This window comes from Thermobia domestica, chromosome 6 (genome assembly GCF_964235325.1).
Source record: "Thermobia domestica chromosome 6, izTheDome1.hap1.1, whole genome shotgun sequence".
Taxonomy (NCBI): domain Eukaryota; kingdom Metazoa; phylum Arthropoda; class Insecta; order Zygentoma; family Lepismatidae; genus Thermobia; species Thermobia domestica.
Window position 1 is genome coordinate 286327993 of NC_137459.1, and position 18390 is coordinate 286346382.

The window sequence follows — 18390 nt, forward strand, 5'->3', positions numbered from 1 at the left end:
TATTTCAATAAAACTATTCTAAAACATATTCGTCCATGGGATCACGAGAAAAATTACTTCAAGTTTGGGATATTTATACTTATTTATATCCAGCATTCGAGATCTTTTATATCTTTTATTTATATATATATATAAATCTATAAAGGATCCCCACGGACATGCATGTTTAAGTGTAGGTACATTGGAGTCACGTCTTTATAAAAACTTTAGTTAAAAATGTATCCAAGGGTGTGTACTTTTACTACTGGGATTCGAACTTGAAGGTAATTTTTCTCGTGACTAAGTGGGTGGATATGTTTAAAACCAGTTTCACTGGGTTCAGTATCTTAAACTACTATTTAAAAAATAAAAATTAAAAAAAAAATCAGAAATTTTAGTTCTTTCAGTACATTATAAAAGTGATATAAATCAGCTTTTGTTAAAATTATACCACCATGTAGGTAACATTCATATATAAAAAAATTCGGGGGGAGGATGTGCAATTAATGATCACAAAGATTTCTAAGCTTTTGAACAATCTTTACCAAATTTTGCACTGCCTTAAAGGTCACGAATGGAAGAATTTGATCCCACCATTTTAATCGTTGGTTCTTTTGCCGATCGATTTGGAGTTTAGCGTCCGTTCCAACATTGTGTCTATATGAGACGTGGACATACAGCTCAACGTTGGATCGGAACCACATGAGGCCCCACCCAGAATCGAACCAGTCTCTCCCGCGGCAAAGGCGCGTACGCTAACCATAATTACTGATCGTGTCGTTAAGGAATGGTAAATATATATACAGCTCCAAACGCTTAACATTGGAATGTACATATTGTAATCTTAGCCTTCGTACCTATCACTAACATTTTGCCCTCAGAACCCACTATGTGCAATAGTCTGAGCTGCCTGTCTACTAAGTTATGCACTTCGTGCATAAGTCACTTCTATTAGATTTATTAGATTTCTTGGTGCCGTTGATGAAGTCCAAAAACATTTCTAAGCCGTTAAACTGTCGTTTTTCCGTTAACATTTGCTTTTGATAAAGTGTTTGCATGATCACTGTTTAATGTAGAATTTAAAAGTATTAAAAACGGTGTGTTCAGAGGCATTACAATGAAGCGAACCTCCAAATTCGTCATTCTATAAAGTGTATTGTCGATAGTTCATAAAGCTGGAAAGCTCATGATTTGTCGGTAGCATAATGTCAGGTTTATTAGTTCTTTTCACATAGAGTTGTCTTCGTAAGTTGAGATTTAAAGGACCGAGGAATGGCAGCTTGTGATCAGTCCCACAGACGTAGTGTATCTAATTGCAATTTGCGTATTGAGCGCTCTGCTGGTATTCTTGCTTAGCCCTTTGGGGATCTCATGGTACAATTTGTACCATACGGGGTGTTTCATGGTACATTGCGTTATAACACTCCTATTTGAGCTTTTTCGTCCGTTTTTGTTTGTTTTTCAAGTCCAGAGGCATTACAGAAGACATTACGGATGGTTTCACACCTTCCTGTGTCGAGACATAGGAGGTGATGACGTCATAAGTCTAAAATTTATATTTTCGTGTAATACTTTTTGGGGGGGGGGTTTATGTAAAGTATTTTTGGCGGGCTTATTTTTGCACGTAGAAGATTGAAATTTTGCACAAACATGCAGTCCACCGAGTAGTATTTACCAGTTCTTTTCTTCAGATTTCTGCGTTAAAACAGGGGGGGGGGGGGTATCCAGAGGGTCAAAAAGTTGAAAAAAGGGATATTTTTACCCAAAAATCCCGTTTTACCTCATTTTCCCGCCTTAGATACATGATGGAGACAAGTGAATGGTACCGCCTGAAAGGCAGTTCTATTCTGAAGAGAATGATGTGCGACACACGGCCCTAGGGTAATTAGGGAAGTGTTAGGGAATTTTTATCAAAATATACTTCTGTATAGGGGAATTTTGGACATTTTCGGTACTATTTTTGTGCTGGCTTATTTTTGCACCTAGAAGATTGAAATTGTGCACAAACATTCAGTCCACCGAGTAGTATTTACCAGATTTTTTTTTCAGATTTCTACGTTAAAACAGGAGGGTACAGAGGGGCTAAACGTTGAAAAAGGGAAATTTTTACCAAAAATCCCTTTCACGGGATTTTCCCGCCTTAGATACATAATAGGGACAAGTGAATGGTACCGCCTGAAAGGCAGTTATATTCTGAAGAGAATGATGGGCGAAACATGACCCTAGGGTAATTAGGGATGTCTCAGGGAATGTTTAAACATTTCCCTCTGTATACGGGAATATGGGACATTGTCGGTATATTTGTTTTTGGCGGACTTACTCTTGCACCTGGAAAATTGGAATTGTGCATAAACATTCAGCCCACCGAGTAGTATTTACCAGATTTTTTTCCAGATCTCTGCGTTAAAACAGGGGGGGTCCAGGGGGCTAAAAGTAAAAAAAATGATATTTAGACCCAAAAAATCCCGTTTTTCCTCATTTTCCCGCCTTAGATACGTGATGAAGACACGTGAGTCATACCGCCTGAAAGGCAGTTCTATTCTGAAGAGAATGATGGGCGAAACGTGACCCTAGGGTAATTAGGGATGTCTCAGGAAATTTTTTACCTGAGATCATGGTGTTTTACGGTAATTTGGGGCATGGTGGGAATTTTTGATAAAATTTCTCCCGCCCTTGGTATTCAAGATAGAAACTTAAAATTTGGCACACACATTCAGTATACCAAGTACTATTTATCAGTTTTTTTTTAGATGGCTACGTTCACACAGGGTCGGTCCAGGGGGCCCAAAGTGCGAGAAAAAAAATTACCTCCGAAATTTTCCCTTTGACATCATATTTCCCGCTCCTGGTATATGGTATGAGCATGCAAGTGGTATCATTTGAAAGTCAGCTCCATTCTGAAGAGAATGAGGTATGAACCATGATCCTAGGATAAGTAGTGACGATGCAGTAGCTGCTTGACTGAAAGTCTAAAAAATAGCCCCAAAACCCCGGATCTCTTAAGGGTTAGTTCAGTTTCGTTTTTGGAATTCCATTACCTAATTTTTGAAAGATGGATTTAAATACAATATTTGAACACACACATATTATTATCATTATTTTCATGTAAGATATTGATATTGTAGTTGTTCGCTACAGTAAGATAACTACGCTGAACACAAAATGAAAAGGCTTGCACGCTTGTACTGAACTTCATTTATGTCACATGATAATATAGTATTATTTGTAGCTGCCTTCTCTTTACAGGACAGCTGAATGTATTGTGACTACATAAAATTTCGTATAGTGCTAATATAATAGTGATAACTGTAATAAAATGATATTTTAATGTACGAATTTTACGCTGCGGTATTTTAATATTTCAGATGAATAATGTAAACTTACTAGGAACAAAAGCACATGCTTCGTTATAACTATTAATTTTCAGTAGAAAGTTCAATGTAAGATAATCTCTGAAGTCCCATCAAAGTTTAGTTCCGTTTGGATTTTATCTGTACACAGAAGATAGTCTCACAAAGTTAATTTTTTATATCTCTGGAAATAATTCTTAAGCTTCAGGAAAAGTATTAAGTATTGTATGAAAAATAAAATGCCTCAATAATGAAAATATGCAACTAAGTTCGTTGTAAGAGAATGAAACGTATTTTCTGTACATATCTTTAATTTATTACCACACCTCATGTAAGCAAGTTTACCAGTCAGCTGAAGTCTATGCTTATATTTACAGTATTTGGTTCTTTCCACATATGTTTTCTGTTCATAGATATTCCACAAATTTATCAAAGATCTAATGAAGTAAAAAAATTCTTCTAAATTACTATGTAGTAGTTTTACGTCCTAAAACGGTCAAACTAAGGAATTTACATAGTTAGAATCAGGAATTAAATTTCTGGGCTTTCGGCATTAATAGCCATGTTTGTTCGTCATGTATGAGGGATGACGTTTTTCGTCGATCACACTACCCGAGGAATTGGAGAGAAAGAAAGGAATAGGGAAAGAAGGAAGTAATCTGGGACCATTATAGTAGGTATAATCACAGCATTTGGCTGGCGTGAATGAGGAAAACTCAGTAAAACTTCGCTCAACATGACTTATCTGAAAAAGCTTCTATACTTTTTCGACCAAGTATTTATAGTTATTGATGCAATGACTTAATTTATGAGCTCAAATATTGTAATTAGGGCGTTTATTATTTTAACAGAATAAAATTGACCCAACTCATTAACCCCGCATAGCGCAATCGCTAACGCCCTCGCCTTTTGTGTGAGCGGTCCCGGGTTCGAAAAAGCCGAAGAAGTGTAACACTTTTTCAGGCCAGTTATCCTGAGTGATGTTTTCCTTGATTTTCCTCATTCACACCAGGCAAATACCGGGATTGTACCTAACATAATTTTTCGAGACTGCTTCCTTTCTTCCCCTTTCCTTTTTCTTTCCCAGTTTCCCGTGCAGTGTGATAGCCGAGGGACGTCATCCCTCATACGTGACGGACTTACTTGGCCATACCTGCTGAAAGTCCAGAAATCTAAATCCTAATCAGTCCATTAAAACAGCAAAATTAGTCGTTGTTCTTAATTTACTCGATCAATAAAAGACTGTTTTATTAAAATTAATATGTGGATATTCAAAAACATTTAAATCTTTTACACTGCAGACTTTTTTTTAAGAAACTTCGAACAAAACTATTAAAAGTATACTATTTTTTACACTGTAATCGAACTAATTTAATTTTCATTTGTAAAATTAAAATTCTAATATCGCATATAAGCACTTAGGTGTAAATTGTAAGCATCAAACGCTACACTTGTATTTTACGTGATCTTAGCTTCATGAATTGTAGCTTATTTATTTTGTACGTTTCGAGAAATATAAACTTATAAAAAATACCTTGTACTGGGAGCGTACAGAGTAGTAATTAAGGTCTAGTCATTTTGCGAAACTGACTGCACATAGCATCAGCTTGTATATATTCACAGACGGTTATCAAAATAATGAAAACACCAGAAGGATATGCGACTTACCTAACACGGCGTTGGACTATTGTTAGCCTGTGAACAAATTCGTGGTGGAATGGAAGCGAATGCTGCATAGTGAATGATTTCCAGAGGGATATTGTACCATTCCTTATGCAGTGCAGCACTCAGTTCTGTCAGCGAAAATGGAGGAGAATATTTGATCCAGAGAGTTCAGTTTCAGAACTCTCCAAAAGTGTTCAATAATGTGGAGGGCTGTGGATTGGGCGGAATTCGGATATTGTATTTCATCCCGATGTTTATGAAAACACGTGTCACAAGCTCCAGCAATGTGAATTGGAGAATTATTATCTTGGGAAATTGTGTGAATCGATGGAAATAATATCTGAACCATCGGGAAACGTAGTCACCTAAAATGTAGCATTGGCAGTGATGTGTCCTGTGAGTGTAATGACAGAACTCACAGAATACCAAGAAATTATAATAGAGCCATCGCCATGTTTTACGGTATGGAGAGCTTCTTTTGGAGTCAGCCATACATAAACACTGCCTGTTATTGGAAATTCTCTGAAAGGGAACTCATCAGATCATATTACACAATTTCCAATTATCGATGGTTCACTTTCTATCTTAGTAGAATTTTCCTTCCCTAAAGTGTTGTCGGCGGTGATGAGCGGTTTGCAAATAGCAAGCCGACCTCGGATGGTTAGATTTGGAATTTACGTTGGTCTCTGATTGTCGCAATAGACTGTTTGCTGAGTTTCACGGTTACTTTTGCCCCATTTAGTGTCCAGTCTTTGGTGAGAATTGGTTTCAGTGTTCGGTGATTCATCTCACTGAGGCTTCTTTTCCGCCCACTATTACTGGTCATCGATGTCTTCCTGCTTTGTGTTCTGTATTTCATTATCACCTTAGACATTGTTGCTCGCGATATGTCTAACACACTGGCTGCCTTAGATACTTTTGTTACCAATTAATCGCTTATCTACAATTTGGTCTATTTGAAATTCGTCGAGGTCTTATCATTTTGCATCATCACCGCCTGCTCCCTCTCTATTCTATCCTGCCTCACGCACTGCAGACACACCTCTAACAACGGCCAAACGCTGCACATACCTTCTCAGTGTTTTCACAACTCTTGATGTGTCACACATCTCTCGTGTTGCAAACTGCTAGTGTTCTTCAATTATTTTGGTAACATTTTTGTATACAGGGTGACTGGTAATTTAACCTATTCCTTGAAAGAGGTTATTCTACAACTAATTTGAAACAAATTTATCCGTATCAATCAGGGGTTGTAAATCAGTTATTTCAGAGCAATTTGCAGGTTTTTTTTTTTTGGGGGGGGGGTCTATTTACAACCAAAAATAGCAAACAAACTACTCTAATCTAACCACAAAATTGATACTTTTTCTCATATCTGACGAATTAAGTAGTATTATTTAAAAAAAAAAAAGTGCCAAAAAACACCAGGAAGTCAAACATAAATGTTTGAGAAATCGCAAATTGTGGTATTATTTTTAAAAGTTTCCTTTATATCAAAGCGGATAACTCAAAATGTCAAGACACTTAGCGCACAAATTGCTAACATGACTACGTCATTTCATAAACTTTCCACAAACGTACAAATGTTGTCAAGTTTCGCAAGAGTTAGACAAGAAAACAACACAACGCGCTATAACACTAATTTGAATTATATTCGTAAATTCACTTGAGCGTGAGGAAGTTGTCAGTGTAGAGAAATAAATGGTAAAAGTTGCAAAGTAATCACGTTTAATGAATCAAATCGAAAATACGCTTACAAGTTACAAAACTTGTTTGAATTGCCTCCTCTGGTTGATTATTCTAACACGCAGCTTACGTACTTAAGTCACTGTCACTTGCGTTGAGAGCATGTCTTTTATATACTGGGCTGCTGCTGCTAAGATCCCGTACTTCCACTCTTCTACGGATACTACCGGTATGCAGTATGCAACATCTTTCCTGTGGCTCCAAATGTAGAAGTCACAAGACCATAAATCCGGACTTCGCACCTGCCGTAGCCACCTCCACCGACCCATCTAAATGGATAATTGTTCGTCCAGGTACTGTTGTACGCCTCGGTAAAAGTGAACTGGACAGCCATCATGCTATTAAACAATGTCTCTTCTTGTGGTTAGTATCACATGCTCAGCAACATGGTCATTTTCTCTCTTAAAAGCGTGCTATACAAGTCAGGTTTTGCGGCAGATAGAAAAGCGTGTCTTCTATATTTTTATGGGCTGCAATAAATGAAGTACTACTGTAAGAAACTTTCATGTTTCGTGAGTAACCGGTTTCGTGGATTTGAATGTTTGTGGAGATGGTTTGATATCATGGCCGCCGCGAAGTCCGGATTTAACGATATGTAACTTCTAAATTTGGGGTCACATGAAGAATCTTGGGAACTACATACCGGTAACATGTGTAAAAGAGTTGAAAGAATCTTTGCATCCACCCAGCACATAAAGACACACTTTCATTGTGAGAGTGGCTGAAGTACGTGTAAGCTGCGTGTTTGAATACACAGTGAAGGGGGCAGTCCAAACTAGATTTGTACGTTTATTTTTGATTTGTTTCATTAATCTTGATTAGTTTGCAATTGTTTCCCGTTTATTTCTCTACACTGACAAATTTCTCACGTTCAAGTGAACTTACGAATCAAATCCAAATTAATTCTACAGCGCGTTGTGTGTTGTTTTTCTGTCGTAACTCTTTCGAAACTTGACAACATTTGTATTTTTGTGGGAAGCTAATGAAATGAGATAGTTAGTTTAGCAACTTGTATAGCAAATGTCGTAACGTTTTTCTAGTTATTCGATCTGATATAAAGTTTTTAATACTACCGCGATTTGCGATTATGGATCCATTCGTGTCTGACTGTAATTTGGAGTAATTTGTTAACAATTTGCTGTTTTTGGTTGTAAGTCTGCAAGTCTTTAAAAAAAAATAAAAAATAATCAAATTACTTGGAAACTACTGATTTCCGACCTCCTGTTCATAGGAACGAATTTGTTCCGAATTGATTGCTATTGTATTGTTCCAGATTTGTTCCAAATAACTTCTTTCAAAGAATAGGTCAAATTACCAGTCACCCTATATATTAAGCTTGCACTACTTTATTAATATTTGTATTCCTTGTTGTTCGTAGGAAATTTAACAAATATTGCGTTTCATTTTGAATGTTACTGTTTGCGTTGAGATGTGACACTTTTAAAATTGTCAATATGCCTTCTAAATATTTTCATTTATGAAGTCAGACACGATGAATATTTATTTTTTAGGTATTTTCGAGTGCCAAATATCCAGCCACAGAGCATCATAGAGATTACAGATCAATTTTTGATGTAAACTCTCCGATGCGGTTTGAACACCGGCCTGCAAAAATCAAGACAAGACATCCTCCCATCGAAGGAAAAGTTCTTCAAGTAAGTTATACTTTGATGAGAAACTTGTTAGTTTGCCAATAAGAAACTTTCACCTTTGGTGAATAGTATATGGTGGCGTGTGATCTCAGTTTTGATTTCCTGTGCACTTTTTTTTTCTCTTCGGTATAAAGCAAATATCATTGGGCAGTTAAAAAGCTGTTTAATTTACGTATTGATCATGCGTTACCCAATTAAATATTTTATCAGATCATTGCACTATGCAGTGCCGTGTAATTTTATTTTAATTTTCGTGAAGTGTTGTATTTTTCATTGCTTTTTGTTGTTGTTGTTGTCAGTTAGGCGTTTACCTACTACCGAACGACCCGAATTCCATGACTGGTGGTGTCTGACCTTTTCTTGATCATACTTTCATCTACATTGTGGTTCCAGGGTTCACCTGGGACGAACCGGAATAAAACCGGTCTGACATCACCTGTATGTGCCTGACGAAGGTCTTGAATGTATGCACGCATAGTCTATCCTCCCCATAATCCTACAATATGAGAAGGAGGGAGTTTTTATCTGTATATTATTTCACAATGTTGTAGAATAGGAGTGAGAAACAATATAATAACCATCGTTATCAATTGTTAAGAATTCTGTTGTATTTATTGAATACATACTAGTTAGAAGGAAGTATGCATCAGGCATTCTACACAGTCAGCTTATTTTATTGTGCGTGTGATCAGTATACATCATTGTCCACACAAAACTTAAACTTTGCAAGTAATATTACTTATGACAGATCATACAGTCAATTTTAGTACTGGAGACACAAATGAGAACACAAAAACTTCTTTTCCCTTCGATGTGTTCTAATTCTTTCTGTTTAACACAAATTTTTGTTGCAGCAGTGGTGCTAATGTTTGTGTCACATGTAACAGTATTGTTCGATCTCATGCGAATCCCATAAAGGCAATATTAGGTGGAGCCTAGTCACGGTGGTGGCCATATCTTAACTATATATAAAACTACATGAGCTGACATAAATTATTGAGCACTTCCTGTAGGGCTACAATTATCAAATTTGGCATGATTGTAGCTTTCCGGAACCAATCTACAGGAAAATTGCCAAAAGTCTATATTTTTAATTTTTAGGGGTCTAAAGAGGGGATGAAAAATTTCCCCACGTTATTTAAATGGGCCTTTTTTTTGGACCTATAATCTCATGTTTTAGGTACTTGGAATTGGAATAAAAACTTGAAATTCGGTATGCTTATACGTTTTTGTTAGCGTTAACTAAGTAAATCGCTAAAAAATAAAAATTTCCAGCTGTAGAGAGGTTTTATGGGGAACTGAAAAATCTTTCCCATGTTATTTATATGGGACATCTTCTACACCCCAAAATATTTAGGCACTTTCGGCCGGATTAGAATGATGAAATTTGGCATGATTGTAGCCTTCCTGGACTAACCTACAGGAAAATTTCTAAACGTGAATATTTTTAGTTTTTAAAGGGTCTAAAGGGGAGATGAAAAAATTCCCATGTTATTTAAATGGGCGTTTTCTTGAGATACAAAATCTTATCTTTTAGATAGTTGAAATAGGAAAAAACTTGAAATTCTGTACAATTGTTGATTTAAGAGGTGCGAGGCCGTAGGCCGAGTAAACGTGAGGGTCAGGGGGTAGGCTACGAGCTGTGCCAAATTCAGGAAATGTAATTAAAGGGCAAATGCACAAAATTCATTATTGATGCAAAGGCTGATACCTAAGAGATGCGAGGCCGTAGGCCGACCAAATGCGAGGGGCTGGGAGCGGAGCCGCCAGTTAGCCAAAGGCTAGTACTGTATATAAAACTACATGAGCTGACATAAATTATTGAGCACTTCCTGTAGGGCTACAATTATTAAATTCGACATGATTGTATCTTTTCGGGACTAACCGATAGAAAAATAGCCAAAAGTGAATATTTTTAATTTTTAAAGGTCTAAAGGAGGGATGAAGAATTTTCCCATGTTATTTAAATGGACCTTTCTTTGGACCTATAATCTCATATTTTAGGTACTTGGAATTGTAATAAAACCTTGAAATTCGGTATACTTGTACGTTTTCGTTAGCGTTAACTAAGTAAATAAGTAAAACCCAAAGGCTAGTTACATAATAAACTTCTTCTTGTGATTTCTTTCTTACCATATAATTGTGGAAGAAACAGAAAACTTGATTAAGGTGATGTTTCTTCAGTTGATATGCCCAAATAAACTGTTAACTAATCGGCGTGTCCTGTTTGGAAGTACAAGAATACTTTTATGATAATATTCTTTCTTGTTGTTGCATTCTATTTTGACACCATCCAGCGTAACATAACAATAATAATAATAATAATAAAATGTAATTTAGTTAAGGTTAACTATACATTTTTCGAGTCCCCTTTTGCCGACTTTCCATAAATAATTTTTCTTCGAATTGAAAAGACTCCAAGTTTTAAAGTTCATTCGTAAGACTTCTGCACATAGGCGCTGAAAATGGCCAAAAATAGAGAAATGTGTTCCAAAAATGGAGTTGAACTACCCAAAGTACACTTTATTAAACTCATTACTCCATTGGCATCTCGTGTTGAATGCTACTCCGTGTTCGCCATAAGGTTTCCAGCTTGTTACGAAATTTGATAAAGATGATGTCTGCAGGTAGCAATAATCCTATTTAACAAAGACTCAGAACTCAACATGCGATTCCAAGAATGCTTCCCACTTTTTGCCACAAAGGAGTTGTGGACAGCAGCATAACTCTGATGTAGGTCAATTACATTTTAAGAGGGCAACCATAACAGTATATATATATATATATATATAAAATAAAAGATATATCAAAGAGGACTTTATAACTTCGAAAACTCATATTTATTCATTTATCATACAGACATGGTTTTGGTGTCATTTTGTAGCAAAATACATCAAGTTTTGACTCAAGGAGTACGCTAGTTCAGAAACAAGCCACCGCAAGCGCTAGCGGCAGTTGGAACAAAAGTGGCTGTCTTTACTGGTCCAGGTTAATGTCAGCGGCGTAGCGAGCATTACAAGATTGGGGGGGGGGAGGGGGAATGAAACTTCAAATTTCCAAGTCTTGATAAAAAAAAAATGCCAAGTGTTACGAAAATCTTAATCACTTTTACCCCCTGTGGCAAACTATTACAGCAACCTTATTTTCTTATTCGTCCCATTCCATGTCCCGTGTGAGATACGAATGCGAACAGCCCTTGTTCCACTTTCGAGTCCAATTTCCGTCGATTATTACAGCATTTTTTACTGGGACGGGGACAAATGGCCTTGATGCTGACGTCCCCATTGCAACCCCCAACCAATCAATCAATCAATCTGAACCCATGACGATATTGTGGGGAGGATCCTGAATTGAATTGTGAATGAAAAATATGAAAGTTCTATTGTGCATATATTTAATATTCACTGGAAATATTTCTTCACTTCCTGACATACTTTTACATTTTTATAACATATTCCTCCTTTGAATCGCCACCAACAAACAAACAATCTTGCCCTCGCCGCTAGTCTAGTATCTAGAACGTGAGACTTTGGTGCTTGGGATCCCGAGTTCGATTTCCCGGGAAAAGCATTGAACGACCGAAGTGGTTCGGATGGCACTGTAATTAGTAGGTCCACGTCTCCTTTAGTCTATTGGGTATAATCGTGGGACATTAAAGTAAATAAAACCAAAAAAATCTTATCGCCCCACTCTTGAGTTAACAGTGTCGTAAAGGTCAATGCTGTTCCCAACGGAATAATATTACACACGAATACCTCCTTACCTCATCTCTTTAATATTTTAAGGACGTTGGTAAAACGCTGGAGCTTCGTGCGTAGGGTGCGGAACAAGACTCTGGCAAAGAAGGGGAGGAAAGCCTGAGAGAATGTCTTTGTAGAATGACTTTCTACCATAACGAATAATGTATGTGGTTAGAGAAGAGAAAAATGCATTATAATACATATTTTAATGTATGATATTTGATTCTACATTAAATTCATTATTTATTATCGAATTGAAATAGTGGAATTTATGATGAAAATCAGGGTGCGAAATCTTTGGCAATTGCTTGGAGAACGGGGAAACTTCCCCGACTAAATATTTTTTGACAAAATTCCCCCACTAAAATCTCGCTGAGGGAATAATACAATGAAATAATGACAGAAGTTCGCAAAATAATTACAATAATTCATATGTGATCAACGTGCATTTCGTATTTAATTATTAGGTGAATTAGTGGTCAGCGATATATTCGTGATAGGCTACCTAAGTTTGTATAGTTTACTACTTATGTATGCCCAAATACGATAACTTTTCTATATCGAAACTTGGAAGTGTAAAAGTGCGCAGAAATTTTTTTTCTTACTCTTCAGTCCTCCAGTCTCCTTCCACTTCGATTTCATTATTTCGCACTCTGATGAAAAGTATTAAATACCGACAGGAAAAGTACTAATAAACCTTCCTTTTAGGCGCCCCTCCAACCACGCGCCCAGGGCACATGCCTCGTTTGCTCCCCCATAGTTGCGGTCCTGTGAACTACGTAACATTCGATGGTTACGTAATGCTTTGACTTATAAATACTATAAAGAAAGAAAGAATTGCAATTTTTGTTTAACTTTCCGAAAGAAGCAACTACGTGATTAAAAATAAGGTAGGAAAGGCAACTCATTTGTATGAAAATGAAGTGAAACACACACCGGTCTGTGCTTTCACCCAGCAGAGTATTGTTTAGAACCCAAAAATGTGCCTTTTGGAATCTTGCACTTAGGTTTATATCGGAAGCGACGAAATGACTTGACTCATCCATTGTAGCTATCCCTCCACCGAAAAAAACCCCTCAAACTTACTGTAATACCATTTCCAAACACACTTTTGTTCAGTTCTCCCTATTCGAAAAGTTGTAAATAGAAAGTCTTACTGCAAAACAGAAGCTATTGTTGTCCTCTGTATTAATATGATCACCTTACACAAAACAGACAAGGTTACACATTATATTCACTCTGGTATCAAAATCTACTTCCCTTTGAGATTTTACTATTAGAAGAAAAAAAAACTCTTAAATTTGTCAAATTTACATACTATACATAGTAAGAAGTTTATACTAACTAGTTACTGCCTTGTTCTTGTTTTATTAATATCAATTCTTATTAATCTCCACAATCTGCCTGTTGTCTTGAATACGCTCTTATATCAAATGCTTTTGCGTCCAATGCTCTACCTGCCACCGAAACGCCTCTTCTGACTCTCTTTGTTTTAATTTTGCACGCTACCTCTATTCTGCTTTTGTCCGTGGTACAAATTCCCGATTTTTCAGTGAAGATTCTTTAAAATATTTAGAAATGAAAAGTGAAGTGTGATCATTTGCAACAAGTAAAGAAGCTTTAACGAATATATCAATTTATTTCAAGATAAGAAACTACACAAAATTTATGCCAGGTCTATAAAAGAACTCATAATAATTTATAGCAACTGGGTACCTAAGAACTTGTTAAATCAAAGAAGTCAATTTAACAAAACTGCATTCTTCAAATCACCAACTAGGTATTTTAATTTGCCAACTTGTTAAGAAATTGGTAACTTTCGGGGGGGGGGGGTCCCCTATTACCGCCTTTAGCGACGCCCCTGGTTAATGGATCGGCCGAGATAGGCCAATTGCATGGCCCCCACGTTCACCGGACGTGACACCTCTTGATTTCTTCTTTTGGTTGTTCATAAAAGATTCTTCGTTTCTTCCACCGTTACCAGCTTCTCTACCAGAGCTCAGAGCTAGGATCTACCTCGCAATTAAACAAGTCACATCTGACCTGCTACATGTAATCGACTTCAGGTGAGATGTATGCCGCATCACCAATAGAAGCCACATTGAACCTATTTAAGTGTAAGGTAAAAAAATAAGTGAATAAATAAATAAATAAAAAATAAAATAAAAAAACCTTGATGTATTTTGCTACAAAGTGAAACCAAAACCATGTATGTAAGCTAAATAAATAATTCAGTATGAGTTTCCAAAGTTGTTTTATGCTCTCTCTCTCTCTCGATATATATATATATATATAATGTAAAAAAGTTTTTAAGCCTTCCCTTAATCCCTGAATTGTATTTTTTATTTTATTTTAAAGCATTTCCGAATTACTGTTAATTTAGTTTTCTGATTTTCTTACTTTGAACAAAACAAGAGAAATAGTGATTTTCAGTTTTACTAAAATGCAAAGAAAAAAATTAGCAAAATGATAAATGTTGCTGTTGCAAGACTGCAAAGTAGAGCTTAAATTATGGAAACAACCTTAAGGCTTCCATATTGCCTTGTACTATTTGTTTATACATTTATATGTGCGTCAATAAGTTTTGAATACCTTTCTTGTTTCCACTTTTATTATTAAAATAAAACTCTTGTGCATGTTGGTTGTCGTTATGATTCAATGATGTGAAGGAAGGGAAACATCAGAGAGAGATGTAGTTTTCTAGCACATGTTGTGTGCACATTTGGAGGGCAATCCACACTTGCCCTTATGCGATGCACTGTATCGTACTTTTGATTGTTCACGAAAATGTCGAGCCTTCACCAGTGGCCCAGTGGCTAATGCACATGTCTTTGGTGCACGGAGTCCTGGATTCTATTTTCAGTGGGAGAGCATTCAAATTCGAACGCATTACGGTGACTCCGATTCCACTTTAAACTATAGGGCCACGTCTCAGTATATAGCATCGGTGCTGAAATGAACACTAAACTCCAAATTAATTAAGCGAAAATATCGACATTGTCTCGAACAAGGCGCCGCCGAATCTTGTAACGACAATTCGTTGTTTAAGGACATGTCCGTACTGGCGGTTCTCGTGGTTCGGCGGTTTAGCGCGATGGCGAGCATGTATGTGTACTGGACTTCCCTTACCACTGATGCACTACATTGCTTAAATGTTGTTTAACCTTGTCACAATGTTCGGAGACAAATACGTAAATTCATATGTAATGTCTTCAGTCTGTCCCCGTAACTAGTTAACGTTCATTTCCTAGATAGTAGACAGAGAAACGGAAATAAACTAGACAATAAAAATGCAACAAAACATAATCGTAGTCGGATCAAATTCTGGCCTTCTATTGTAATATCAAAATTTCGGAATCTATTTAATCAGTATATTCCGTCTTACATACGCCAGTGTTGGCAAGGAACGTTAACTCCACCAATCATTTGCAGCCACCCGAATCGCATATGATAAGCCTGGGGCCAGGCATATAAAAAGCAGGCGCGGTAACTACTAGTTAGAACAAATTACAGGCAATTATGCTACTGTAAAATGCTGATACATGTGGTAAGCATCAGGTGGATTATTAATGTCCCCAGATATTTTTAATGAATATTTTTCGTATGAAACTATTATAGTTAATAATGGTTAACTTACCTTTGGCATTAGATGTTTCTGTTTCTTCATTTCTCGGAGTTAGATAATGAATATTGTAATATCCCATGTGATGTTGTAAACAAGCAATTCCACATGTCAGTGTTTACAAACACCACTACGTGGTTCGGCAAGAAGACTTCACACCAGATGGATCTACAATCACTTGCAGACGACGGCTTCTAGCCCCTCCCACGGAGCAGAAGACGACATCGGAGCAGCAGCGCCACCGCCACCCAAGGAACCCTATAAATAGGAGGGAAAAAGGCAATTCAGTATCAGTTTTCTGGTGACCCTCCTACTGTCTGCTTCGGGACTTTAGGAGTAACCTAACCCAGGGCTTCTAGTGTGCTTCGGTACTACGCCTATCCTTTCTCCTGGCTTAGCCTGCTCGGGGCTCTGACTGGGAATCCCAACCTCAGCCGCTTAGCCTGCTTCGGGGCTCTGTAGAGATCCTGTCTGTGACCATACGATCAAAGACCACCTAAAACTAACCCTTGATACTAGGGAGATTAATTTGTACAGTATTTTGTGAAAATACTTTTATAGAGAAATTTTATAATAAAATTGGTAGTGGGAGTTCGATTCCGGACACTCTTTTTATCAACCCTCTACCTATACGGGACAAAGTTTTACAATATGTATAGTGAGCCATGATAAGTAAGAGGGTGATACGTCTCTTAAGTCCGGATCCCGCGTCATGCCACATACGCTTGACGGGTGTACAAACTGTGATGCAAGATCAGTTTGCTCAGAACACATCTTTTTTCATCACACTGTCTCGTCTTACAAAACAAGTTGGGCCACAGTACCAACCTACAATCCGAACCACCTAGTAAAGTGAAAGCTGTAGTTTGTAGAGTAAAGTCATGGATTATGGACCTAAAAGTATTCAATCAACCACTTATCGGTAGAAAGTCGTGTTCTTTTCCTTTTCGTAGTGTACGTTTGTACTTACAAAAGCCTGGTCAACAATTCTTTCTCGTATACATTAGTGAAATTATGGAAAATTAAGACACTTCACGACTTCTAGTACTAGCCTATAAATATAAGGGCAGCATCAACGCGGGTTTCCACATAGTTTGTGAAGAGTCCCAAACGCAGTCTAGTCGTATCTCACTGAAAACTGATATCAACTGTCCTCCATTGTCGAGATATATCAATCTCTGGTATCCTAATAAGCTATACATGCAACATAAACTAAATGGGGATAGCCCAGATCGACGGATAGAGATTACATGTGGGCTACGGACCTACACAAACAAGATTGCTCGTTTACACGTAGCATAGTGTTCTGCGATGAGGCCTATTTCTGTTTGAATGGAGAGATCAGTCGGCGTTATTGTTGGTACTGGAATGGGAGTAATATAAACTGGGTTGATTTGAGTATGCACAATAATCCCACAAAGGTAATGGTGTGATGTAGTATATGGGACACTCGCTTGATTGCTCATTTTTCATCTTCACTACTTCCTTCCTTTCTGAACCCAGGTAGTATTTCCGTCGTATTTTCAATACAATGGGACCTCTCCACACTGTGGTGTTGGTATTAGTCCATGGGTCGATGTACAACTCCCAGAGAAGTAGATGAGTCACCCTGGTGCCGTGGAATGGAAACCTAGATCAGCTTGACCCCTTTATTTATATATATGTGGGGCCATGTGAAACAGATGGTGTATACTCAAAAAAGACACGCGTATAAGGCACCTAGAGAAACTCACTTAGTTCGGGTGTGACCACATTTCACTGGAAATTTTCATGTATGTGCTGTCGGAGTGGATACGACGAGTACAAGTATGCATTAGACGAGACGGCCACCACATAGATCATGTACTATAGCATGTCGTTGGTAGCTCATTTGTAAACTTTTAGTGTTCATAACGTTGAAATCATACAAGATTTGAAAGAAACAACTACATTTTGGGATTCCTGAGCTCACCAAAGGGCGGTGTTAATTAATATATGACATAACCCCGTTCCCATTTGAAATTTTGAATTCGCGTCCAAGATGGCGGGCACGCTCGCATGTACTTGACAAATTGCGTCCCCCTTTTACTCCCATCTCGCGTTAATATATTTGACATTTTCCTCTGAAGTTTAAAAGTAAAAGGATATCCAAAGACTTTTGATTCACCCTGTATTTAATGAGCATTATATCTATGAACCAGATATGGAAAGCTGATTGTCACATGTTTCCATGTGTTTGTTGGTTTGTATATCTGCATCTAGTGTCAGAAGTTCAGGGATTTCCAAGACGAGGGACGCATTAGTGGTGTGGAAAGCTGAAAGGTTGAATTTTAGTTTTTTCTTCCTTTTCTTTTTAAATCAGAGGCGTATTACCGATCTAATCAATTGTACAATCTCCCGAAAACATGAAGAATTAGAAACTTTCAGAAATTACAACAAAGATAAGTAAATTATTCATTGTATATTAATAGTCCAGGTGCAAGACCTTCTAACTGCATTGTGAATGAAACTCTTGAAATCAGAACCTTCTAACATTCCGTCACAAATATAACATACACTTTCCACCATTTAGACAATTGCTATTATTCCAATCTAATTTAGGTCTTTAAATGCACCTACTCTCCAGTCTTCTCCATCGGAGAAGTCCTTAACTTCTC

The 18390-nt window shown here is 37.2% G+C and overlaps 1 protein-coding gene across 3 annotated transcripts in view; it reads left to right on the forward strand.

Moving 5' to 3' along the window:
* wash (WASH complex subunit washout) overlaps positions 1 to 18390 on the forward strand; it is a 109446-nt gene that overhangs the window by 25679 nt on the left and 65377 nt on the right. For all 3 annotated transcript variants that reach the window (XM_081762865.1, XM_081762863.1, XM_081762864.1), the window contains one exon: positions 8252 to 8395. In XM_081762865.1, the coding sequence (XP_081618991.1) occupies positions 8252 to 8395 (144 nt within the window). The remainder of the gene's footprint in view (positions 1 to 8251; positions 8396 to 18390) is intronic.